The sequence below is a fragment of the Bicyclus anynana genome, chromosome 19 (assembly GCF_947172395.1).
Source record: "Bicyclus anynana chromosome 19, ilBicAnyn1.1, whole genome shotgun sequence".
Classification (NCBI taxonomy): domain Eukaryota; kingdom Metazoa; phylum Arthropoda; class Insecta; order Lepidoptera; family Nymphalidae; genus Bicyclus; species Bicyclus anynana.
This window is the reverse complement of record NC_069101.1, coordinates 9,282,935-9,294,796: the sequence shown is the minus strand read 5'-3', so window position 1 is coordinate 9,294,796 and position 11,862 is coordinate 9,282,935. Positions and strand designations below refer to the sequence as shown.

Here is an 11,862-nt window from a genome sequence, read left to right as displayed (position 1 = left end):
CTAAGACCTCATAAACTACGTATTTACGTTATTTATACTTAAACTAACAACATTTTTCTTTTTTCACATTGCACCATCATCATTATGAGGCTAAATTTGGTAATTTTAGTCTTAGAATGCTGAAGTGGCAAAGGATATTACGTAGGTATATTTAAAATCATCCCTAATAGGTGACAGAAATAGCACATAACTAGGTATACCTACATCTTAAAGCATAGGTAGCTAAATATTGAGGCATATACAAACACTAGCGGACACCCACGACTTCGTCCGCCCTTTGACTTATCCGTTCTTAGCGGACGCCTACTAACATTAAGCTACCTCCCTGCCAAATTTCATTATATACATCAAGTGGTTTTCGAGATTTCATGATGACTCAACTTTCACATTTATGACTCATCATCATCATCAAACCATATTCGGCTCACTGATCAGCACGAGTCTCCTCTTAGAATGACAGGGGTTAGGCCTGGCAGATATGGCCTAGGATTGGCAGACTTCACACACGTAGAGAATTAAGAAAATTTTCAGGTAATTACGCAGGTTTCCTCACGATGTTTTTCTTTCACTGACTGAGACACTTCGTATGTACCTAATTTCTTAAAATGCACACATCTGAAAAATTGGAGGTGCATGCCCACGACCGGATTCGAACCTACGCCCTCCAGAATTAAAGGCAGAGGTCTTATCCACTGGGCTATCACTGACTGACAAATGTACATACGCACCTACCTAGAAATTTGGTAAATTGCAAATTGGCAACAGAAGCTCGAATGGCGGTAGATATTCTACGAGTATAATGCAAAGCTTTCTTACAAGAGTATGTAGGTATAGTACGCGGCCTATAGGTTGACCTATGCGCGGTTAATGTCAGCCACTGACATTTTTAATTTTGATATTTGATCGTCAGTGGCTGACATAACACATTTCCGATTTTAGTGACGTCACAGAAAACATAGTGACGTGCAGACGACTAGGTAACCATAGTACCTACATCTTGACGACATTACAACCATAGAAAGGTAAGTACTACGAACCAGTGATGATGACCGTCATTTTGGTTCAACTTACTTGCCTAGATCTATACCTACTTATGAACTCTCAAACGCATCGAATAATGTACTCTGAAAAAGATAAAAAGTAGTGATCACACTTATCATAAATCGTGATTGCCGATCATTTTATGTACGATGGGAGATATGTTATCGTTTGTCGGCACCGCATCTGGGTCCGTGTTAGGAATGATGGTGTGACGTATAAGTACCTACTTTAATGAATACTCTACTCACGGGTAGAGGAAAAGGGCTGAATGAATTAAAGAAATTAAAAAAAATAAGTAGGTAGTAAAAACCTACCCTATAGGCCTGAACCATATGTTTTCTGTGCCTATACATAAATAAAAAAAAATAACAGTAGGTACATAAAATAATAATCGTTAAAAAAACATTAGTTTAGGTTTAGGTACCTACATGTATTGCATAATTGGTCATCATCATCATCACTATCAACCTATATTCGACTGACTGTGTAGGAACTGAGCACGAGCCTCCTCTCAGAATAAGAGGGAAATAGGCTAATCACCACGCTGGGCCAATGTGGATTGGCATCTTATTTACCAGGATTATCTGTCAGCTCTTTATCTGTCACAAACAGTTTCCCGGTGAAGTGGATCCTATCCTACTACCGGTAAGTATGATTATTTCTGTCACCAAGTTATATTGCTGATGCACTCTGTGTGCCTAGTGGCATACTGTGACGATCGCGTAAACGTAAACGCGAATTTCTAAGGAATTGAAGCAGCGCCATCTAGTGGCGCTACTGCACTGTTTCAATTCCATTTAAATTCGCGTTTACGTTTACGCGATCGTCACACTACGAAAATATTGAAAACTTCCACTAGGCAGTCTGTTTACAAGCAAGTGCCCACCAATCTAAATTACATAATTTTCTTTTATTGACAGTAAAATAATATCTATACTACAGCCTTTCTTGATGAGTACTGTTAACCAACACAGAAATTAGAAATGAAGGTAGAAAATGCATGTCATTTCATAACTTATTTATTTTAAATTATGTATGGTTTGTTTATAAAATGTAATATAAAATATATTTTTCATTTCTCATACTCGGAAAGTAGTGTTGTTTTGATCTGAGTATTGGGTGGAAAATGCTGCTTCCCTACACAGGGAGGGAATAACTCATACAAATTACTTCCCACCTAAGGGCCGGAATGAACTTTAAAAATAGAACTGCTGTCATTAGCTGTGAAGAGTTTTGTGTTTTTTTTTAATTTGTCCCTAACTAAATTCGGGGGCAGGCAAAGATCGTTGACCATACAGCCTGTTCAGACGTCAATAAAGTTCTAGAGGAAAACTTTTATGTAAAAAGTAAAGTAATTATAAAAAAAAAATGCTACGGCCATGTGAGTTTCTAAACAGCCAGTGTAAATTTAGCGCAAACTTCTTAATCGGAATAAGCCGCAACAATAACGTGTTGAGTTCCCTAAATAAAATTTGAAAAGTCGACATAAATTGGCGGGATACTAATCTGTTACATAACAGTGACGGAGTTTAAAAAAAATAGATAATGATTAAAACATATAATGACCATTAATTTTAAATATTATATATTATATATATATAGTTATTTAATATTAAAAAAAAATCTAAACTGAACTTTGTCTAAAGTTATTTCCGAACGACTATTTGCCGTCTCATTTCTTCTCGCGCTTCCTCTCTTTCTCTCTCTTCAAGATGGTGGATTAAACAAGAAGTTTTTAAGGTGCATAGCGTGCATAGTGCTATCTAAAGGTTTATTTTAAAAATACAAATGTGAACCAGTAATTTTATCTTGCAATAAGCAATATAGGTATTCCACCAAAGGAAAAGTGAATTCTATAACATTCGAGTAGGATGTAACAAGATTTTTACGTAAGTCATTCTCCTTAGAGAGAGCCGCCTAGCGGGGAGTAGTCACAACGTCGGTAAAGCAGTCGTCCAATTTGACGACTGTTTTACCGACGTTCCAAGAGCGGGCCAAATAAATAGACAATAATTATAATTTCCTCATAATCGAAATGAAATTTCCTCATATTCGAAATGAAAAGTAGAGTGTGTAACACGGGTAAAAGAATCAATTCCTACTCGGACTATAGCCTAAAAATATATAGTCTAAATACCTCGGGAATTGATTCTTTCCACCCTCGGTTAACAATCTACTAAACCATTTCTAATTGTTCTGAGCTTATTAATCAAATTTATTTTCATTAATTTAAGAACAAGTTAATTATAATTATTATTACGTGTGAAATGACTCTATGAGCAGTCCTCCGTAGCGCAGTGATATGTGCGGTGGATTTACAAAACGGCGGTCCTGGGTTCGATCCCTCCTGGACCGATTGGTCCAGGTCTGGCTGGTAAGAGGCTTCGACCGTGGATAGTTATCGCCCTACCGGCAAAGACGTACCGCCAAGCGATTTAGCGTTCCGGTATGATGTCGTGTAGAAACCGAAAAAGAGGTGTGGAGTTTCATCCTCCTCCAAGTTAGCCCGCTTCCATCTTAGATTGTATCGTCGCTTACCATCAGGTGAGATTGTAGTCAAGGACTAACTTGTAAAGAATTAAAAAAAAATACTTACTTAAGTATAATTTATGTCACAAAAATACCTAATATCTATCTCAAGTTAAGTTGAAATAGAACGAAGTCGCAGGCTTTAGTTAGTGATATATAAAGCTGGAAGATAGCTGGCGGCTACCAAAAACTCATTCACCGGTACAAAATCGAGTTAAATAAACCACCCCACTGCGCAACCACTCGCCTGCCAAATAAACTGATCTATATTCCTGCAGAAAGTCCAAAAACGACGTAGCATCCAACTGAGATTTCCTAACTTGAACCTTATTTCCATACTACAAAGTTTAATTTTGTTTATCAACACGGAGAAATTTTACACCAACAATAAATATCAACTTTTGGTTTAAGGAAATAAGGTTCAAAATTGTTTGATGTTTTGTCGTGACCTCAATAAGCTACTCGGAAAGTTATCAACGGTTACCTTTGAAGTGGCGCTTCTGCATGCAAATTTTAGGGGTGGCGGGTTGGAGGAAATTGTCAATTTGCCAAGCGGAGGTACGGAAAATTGTATTGCTGAAGGTAGGGGAACTATGTGCTATTTTATTTAAATATAAAGAATACGAGTATAATACAGTTCTATGTAGTTTATAGGTAAGTCAATGCTATAAGTAATAAATAATTTTATACTATGTACCTACCTAATGATAACTTAGGCATGATAATTATAAATTTCTATAGTATTTGTAAGAAATCCAGGGTTCAACTTTTTTGGCGAATATTTTGGCGCAGTTGATAATGATGTGGGATTCAGTAAGGAGGTTCTGGGTTTTTAATTCTAAACGTTTAATATGGATTAAATATATATTTATTAAATATTTATTTATTAAATATTTATTTCTTAAATATATATTTATTAAATATATATTTATTTAGGGAGCCGTGATAGCCCAGTGGATATGACCTCTGCCTCCGATTCCGGAGGGTGTGGGTTCGAATCCGGTCCGGGACATGCACCTCCAACTTTTCAGTTGTGTGCATTTTAAGAAATTAAATATCACGTGTCTCAATCGGTGAAAGAAAACATCGTGAGGAAACCTGCATAGCAGAGAATTATCTTAATTCTCTGCGTGTGTGAAGTCTGCCAATCCGCATTGGGCCAGCGTGGTGGACTATTGGCCTAAACCCTCTCATTCTGAGAGGAGACTCGAGCTCAGCAGTGAGTAGAATATGGGTTGATGACGACGACGACGATATATTTATTAATATTAAGCCATAGAAATGTTGGAAAGGGAAGGCCACGGTGAATGTTCCTAGACCAAATCCAGGACATTCTCAATATAGACCAGGTCAAGAGAAGTAAGTACTTACCGTAACCTAACGAACTTGTTTGAAAGAATTGTTAAAAGTGGAATAATAATAAAAATATACTTCGCATACATATATTTTAAAAGACGTATGTAAATGTACCATATTTTAGCGAAATAAATTGATTAATTGGTTGATTAAAAGCGCCCTCTGTATTCAATTCGGCAAATCGCTTCGTCAATGTCTAAGCATTTCGTATCGATTACACTTAGTGTTTCACCATATTTACAACAGATGGCGCGTTTTCGGGTCACTTTACTTGAAAAAATATTGGAGGTACACGCAGTAAATATTAATTTAATATATGATTTTTCGTTTAATTTAATGTAAAAAGTGTTTAATTTGTTTATTAAGTCAAGTATGGTATTTAAAACATTTTGTGCAGCAACTGTTTCAAGCGCCATCTCTACGAAAATAACAAAACTACCAAGATTAAACCAAGATATTATGGATTGAAACAAGATATCGATTGGATATTTAAGATCGCCACAAGATGGCGCTAAACTTCTTTATGCGGGCTCTACACTCGCGTCGCTAACACTGCAAAAGTCCTAAAACTGTCGGTGTAAAGTTCGTAACTATAATTATTAAATAACATCAAAATCTGAATTTTACATCAGCCATATGCCTAGTCCATTCTCGTAAGTTTTGCGATTGTGAAGGAACATGACGTTCTCCTGTAGTACATGACGCGTTTGAATTCGTGAATTTGTGGTGCGAGTGTAGAGCGCTCAAATGTAATGTAAGTCTGTCTGTCTGTTACCTTTTCACGGCTAAAGCACTGAACCGATTGAAAATTTAAAAAAAAATTGAACCTAGGACCATAACAGGCTACTTTTTGTCGCGAAAATAAAAAAAGGAAGAGGTAAAAATAGGAGTTGAAATACCTAGGAGTTGTTCTGTTTCTTAAAAGTTGAATTTATTATTATTATATGGTAAGACTAGATTTACTCGGTAATTCTCTTGCAGGTTTTTACTTGGTTGTTGTACGTTTTATTGTGTGAATGGTTATTTAAACAACTTATACATATTATGCCACTATTTTTCGGTAAAATCGTAATACCTACTGTAAAAATAGTGCAGGACAATGCCGTGTAAACGTAGCGTAAGGTACCTATATTATGCGGAAGAAGTCACGGGCGTCTGCTAGCTATATTATATATAAATATTACTCAACACCCAAGTAATAAGTCATGTCCTCCACAACATACGATTCGGGGCAAAATGGCAGCGTGGAGTTTACGACATTCGGTTTCATTCGGTAATGAAAGCCGCCGCCGCCGCCGCTTAAACTCATAAACAGCGAATTGGGACGATTAATGTGTCGGACACCGAATTAGTTGCTCCACCCTTGGTTATAAACTGATACGTTATGATGAGCAAGTTTGATTTGCTAAAATCACAACCATACAAATCTAGGAAAACTTATGGTTTAGTATTTACATAATCAACATAAGGCTATTTTACCAGCATCTCATCATCTTTTCGACGGCCTCCGTGGCGCAGTGGAATGCGCGGTGTACTTACAAAACGGAGGTCCTGGGTTCGATTCCCGGCTGGGTAGATTGAGATTTTCTTAATTTGTCCAGGTCTGGCTGGTGGAAGGCTTCGGCCGTGGCTAGTTACCACCCTACCGGCAAAGACGTACCGCCAAGCGATTTAGCGTTCCGGTACGATAACCGAAAGAAACCGTGTAGAAACCGAAAGGGGTGTGGATTTTCATCCTCCTCTTAACAAGTTAGCCCGCTTCCATCTTAGACTGCATCATCACTTACCATCAGGTGAGATTGTAGTCAAGGGCTAACTTGTAAAGAATAAAAAAAAAAATCTCAAACTAACAAAGTCCATGTATATTCGGAGTTTACTGAAAATTTTTGATTGTCTAAAGGAAACAATTAGGAAAGTACCTACCTACTTAGGTAATCGGGTAAGATTCTCAGTAAAAACAGAGTTAGAACAACTCTGATTTCATTTGTTTCTTTTTTTGGACTATATTTAAACGCATTTATTTACGTTTAAATATAGTCCAAAAAAAGAAACAAATTTTTTAAATAAACAAATGATTGTTGTGCCTCACTCGCGACATAGATAGGTATAGTGTATCGCGGACTTTTTTTGTAGATATTTATGAGATCTACAATTAATTAGAACATTTTATGGTTCTATCTTTTATAGTTTAGGCAGCGTACGCAAAATAAGTTGCTTTTCTAGTTGATTTTTTACAGCTTGTGTCCAAAAACCCAAATATCCTACGAAATCCCATTTTTTTCCTAAATAAAATTTAGCCTATGTAACTTGTGGATAATGTAGCTTTCGAATGGTGAAAAAAATTTTAAAATCGGCCTCGTAGTTTTTGAGCCTATTCATTACAAACAAACATACAAACAAAGTTTTTCTCTTTATAATATTAGTATAGAAGTATAGATAAAATATAAAATGTACAACCTGTCTAATTTTCTAAGTAGGTATCAACCAGAGATACAAATACCAAAATAAAATCAGTCATAATTACCCAAACGACAAAAAACAAACTACCAATCTGTCTCGACTGTCTTAGTAGTTAGCTAGGTATTTAACTATTAAACAAATACCAATATAAAATCAGCCGATATTACACGAACCAGTAAAATAAACAAAAGCAGGTTATGTTACAGAATTCCATCAATCCCGTCCGAAAATCAACTCAATCGAGTAACATCCAGGCCAGTAATTACACGAATCGATTTCCGCCCTACACACAACATATTGGACAAACAAACGCCGATGTGTGGCTATTACCGTATCTAATGAAACTGATTGAGTAGCGTCAACCCTAAATGTGGTGGTGTTTGCCGAAATTATGCTCCGGGATCAATTGATGGTGCTAAAATATGGACGTACATTTTGTTACTTGGTGGTTTACGACCACAAAAATTCTTTCTTTTTAGAAAATAAGAAAGTAAGAAAGAAAAGTTCGTTTAGAACATACATCACGCAAAAGAATGAAAGAAAAAAAGCAGTATTTAAAAATATTAACAAAAATATACAAGTTCGATATCATGAAAATGTTTCTTCTGATCAGTTTGAAGGCGGTACCAAGCCAGTGCTGTGTGAATTAAAGTCGGTTCTGAAAGAATTGTCTGAAAATCCAACAACTTGTGGTTTATAAGGCTTGAACTAATACATCACTAACTTGGTACCGCCTTCAAACTGATCAGGAGGTAGCACATATGATGTTAGTTTTCACTTTTTAGTTTAATAGAAACATTTTTGTGATTTAGATGTCGGTTGTATTGTTTCATTATTTTTTTTTAATTATTGTTATTTTTTTCATTAGCGTCAACCCTAAATGAGATGATGTTTGTCGAAATTATGCCCCGGAAACAATTTATGGAACTAAATGTGGATGGTTTAGTTATGTGGTGGTTTACGACCACGAATATTTCTTCCTTTTTAAAACAAGAGCCTGTTAAGAATAAAGGAAGAAAAAATTATTTAGAATACAAATCACACAAAAGAAAGAGAAAAAAAGGAATAATTAAAATATGTTAAAACTAGCATAACGTGATCCTAAAAGTGTCTAATCTCCATCCACAAAAGTACTTACTTTTGAAACGTCAAGACATAACTTGATGCATTCAAAGACAGGCAGGCGGAAAAAACCTATTTCTTATATTTAGTCAACGGAGTATTCAAAACAAAACAACAGAAGCGAGTTTGCAGGTATTCATTAAATCACACTGTATTTTATATCCTAAAGCTGATCTGATGATGATGGAGACTATTCGTCGTTTTAAATTTGGGGCTAAAATGTTTCCAGTCTTTTGGAACACAAAGATTAAGTTGATAAAAAAGTAATAAATCAAAGGTCTATAGATACGGCCACCACGTATTGGCGTGCCGATAACGCTTGTGCAGAAATAGCGCCGACCGCGGTTCTGCCACGCTTTCTGCTTGTCGCAGCCATGCTCGCGAGCATGTTGGCTGTAGCACTGCTGGCATCGCTCGGCGCCACCAACCCGCCCGACGGCTCACGTGCCGTTTCGCCTAAGGAGTTGCTGGCGAGCTACTGGTACCGCGACGCGCACGACGCCATCGAGGCACGACGAGCTCAGCGGTTCGGCCCGACGACTGGTGCTCGCAACGTCGTCATGTTCATGGGTGATGGCATGTCGTTGCCCACGCTGGCGGCGGCGCGCACGCTGCTAGGCCAGCGCGCCGGCCGCCCAGGCGAGGAGACGCAGCTCTCCTTCGAGGCCTTCCCCACTGTCGGCCTCGCGAAGGTGAGCTCGGGCCTCGTGCTAGCGGGGGCCTCGTCTGTATAGTCCGATGCAATCTTTATGACGTTTCCGAACATCGTGCGTTAACCTGCGCAATATGTATATGATTATGTGAGAAGCAGGAGCACGGTGGCGGGGCATCTCACCAAATCGCCTCACGCGTCTTGATTTTAGCGTACTTTATATACCTGGGGCTTATTTTGGAGACGTCATGAAGATTGCGTCCTAATATGCCGTTGGTCAGAATGAAATTACGTTATAAGTATTATATACATCTATACTTATAATACTAGAAAGCGCAGTGTTGGTGACGACATCAAGCGAGTCATCATCATCATATCAGCCGATGGATGTCCACTGCAAAACCTAGACCTTTTGTAGGGACTTCCAAACATCGCGATTCTGAACCACCTGCATCCAGCGAACATCTACGACTCCTATACCTAGCGGTGGTCGACCAACACTGCGTTTTCTATTGCAGAATCGCCATGCCAGCACCTTGGGACCCCAACGTCCATCGGCTCTTCGAACTATGTGCTCCGTTCATTGCCAACTTCAGCTTCGCGACTCATTGAGCCATATGGGTGACTTATACATATAATCGATACTGAAGCCAAATATATATATTTTTTATGTTTTGTCTGCCCTCCCGTCTCTATAATCCTCTTGTATGTGTCTGCAGACTTACTGCGTGAACTCGCAGACGGCGGACTCGTCGTGTTCGGCGACGGCGCTCCTGTGCGGAGTGAAGTCTAACGCTTTCACGCTGGGGCTGACGGCTGCCGTGCCGCGGCGCGACTGCGCGGCATCGCAGGTGCCGGCTGCGCGGCTGGACTCGGTGGCGGCGTGGGCGCTGGCTGCGGGGCGGGACGCGGGCGTGGTGACCACGACGCGCGTCACGCATGCGTCGCCTGCGGGTATCTACGCGCGCGCTGCCGAGCGCAACTGGGAGACCGACGCCGACGTGCTCGCCGACGGTGTCGATGTGGACGCCTGCCCTGACATCGCGCACCAGCTAGTACACCTCGCACCCGGGAACCAGTTCAAGGTATGACATGCTGATCTAATTAAAGGTTTCCGAATTAAACGAATCACCGAGATGTGTGTACACGGAGAGTATACAAGTATATTGCGGACGCGTTTGATGATGATAATGCAATGATTGATTGATGATTGATCCTGGCAGACCTCAAACAGATAAAATTACATTTTATCTAAACATTCGCAGGTGATCCTAGGCGGAGGGCGGCGCGAGTTCCTAAACATTACGAGCGTGGACGACGAGGGCACGCCCGGAAAGCGTACTGACGGCAGGAACCTCATTGAGGAGTGGCAAGCCGACAAGGCGCGTCGCAACGTGACGTACCAGTACGCGTGGAACCATGAGCAGCTGCTGCAGGCCAACGCTACGCTGCCCGAGTATCTGCTAGGCCTATTTGAGAGTGACCACCTGCGCTACAATCTGGAGACCGACCATACCACCGAGCCCACGCTGGCCGAGCTGACGGAGGTGGCCATCCGCATGCTGAGCCGCAACGAGAAGGGTTTCTTCTTGTTTGTGGAGGGAGGCCGCATCGACCACGCGCATCATGACAACCAAGTTCATCTGGCGCTGGACGAGACCATCGAGCTGAGCGCCGCCGTCGCGCGCGCCTTACAACTGTTGGACGAGAAGGACTCGCTGATAGTGGTGACGGCAGACCACACACACGTCATGGCCTTCAACGGGTACAGCACGCGCGGCGCCGACGTGCTGGGCCCGTCGAATATGCGCGACTCAGCCGGCGTGCCCTTCATGACGTTGTCGTACACCAACGGGCCCGGACGCCGGCCGGACGTCGACGGGCGCCGGCCGGACGTCACCCTGGAAGAAGGTTTCCGCTCACCGCGCTGGCGGACGCACGTGGACGTGCCGCTTGCGTCCGAGACGCACGGCTCGGACGACGTGCCGGTGTTCGCGTGGGGTGTGCACCACGAAATGTTCTCGGGCCTGTACGAGCAGAGCCACGTGCCGCACCGCATGGCGTACGCGGGCTGCTTCGGTGGCGGCCCGCAGGCGTGCGACGCTGCCGCTGCGCCAAGCGCGCTCGTGATGCCGCTTGTCATGGCACTGCTGGCGCTACTCCGAGCGCTCGCTTGAAGCGTCCACGATCTTCTAATTTCTATGAAGTTACAGCGTTGTGATATCGGTCGTTTCTATGGCAACTTTGTTGTTAGTGATATTTTAATTATATCAACCTATAAACGTTAAATTCGAGATGTGTTACAGGCGAGAAGTTCGCCGACGAGTGTATGTATAATAGCGGAATCGCACCCCAGTCCGCTCACTCTAGAGTCCCAAAACTTTTGTTGAAACTTTCTATTATTTTTTGTGGTGTGAGTAGTCTAAATTTATTCGGCGCTATTCATATAAGGATGCGCCCGGTTACGTAGTATATAAGAAAGAACAAAGAAAAGTGCATTTATTTCTCCAATACACCTAGGACAATACCCTGCGATGTGTGGCATAACCAAGAAGATGGCCCCAGATTCCGTATAATGCTACATGACTTTTTAAAATAGGTCGTGTAGCCAGTGTAGTGCTGATTTTCCGTTGAAACCACAGATCGGGTGTCGGCACGAACACAGCCCTAACAACCTTATCAATCAAAACTGAGACGTACAC

The 11,862-nt window shown here is 41.0% G+C and overlaps 1 protein-coding gene across 1 annotated transcript; it reads left to right on the top strand.

The window, feature by feature from the left end:
• The first annotated feature begins 9,053 nt into the window (after nucleotides 1-9,053).
• LOC112045012 (membrane-bound alkaline phosphatase-like) lies at nucleotides 9,054-11,368 on the top strand. The gene is made up of 3 exons (XM_024081044.2): nucleotides 9,054-9,200; nucleotides 9,880-10,245; nucleotides 10,426-11,368. Exons 1-3 carry the CDS (start codon nucleotides 9,069-9,071, stop codon nucleotides 11,335-11,337), a joined length of 1,410 nt encoding a protein of 469 aa, XP_023936812.2. The 5' UTR covers nucleotides 9,054-9,068; the 3' UTR covers nucleotides 11,338-11,368.
• The last annotated feature ends 494 nt before the right edge of the window (nucleotides 11,369-11,862 follow it).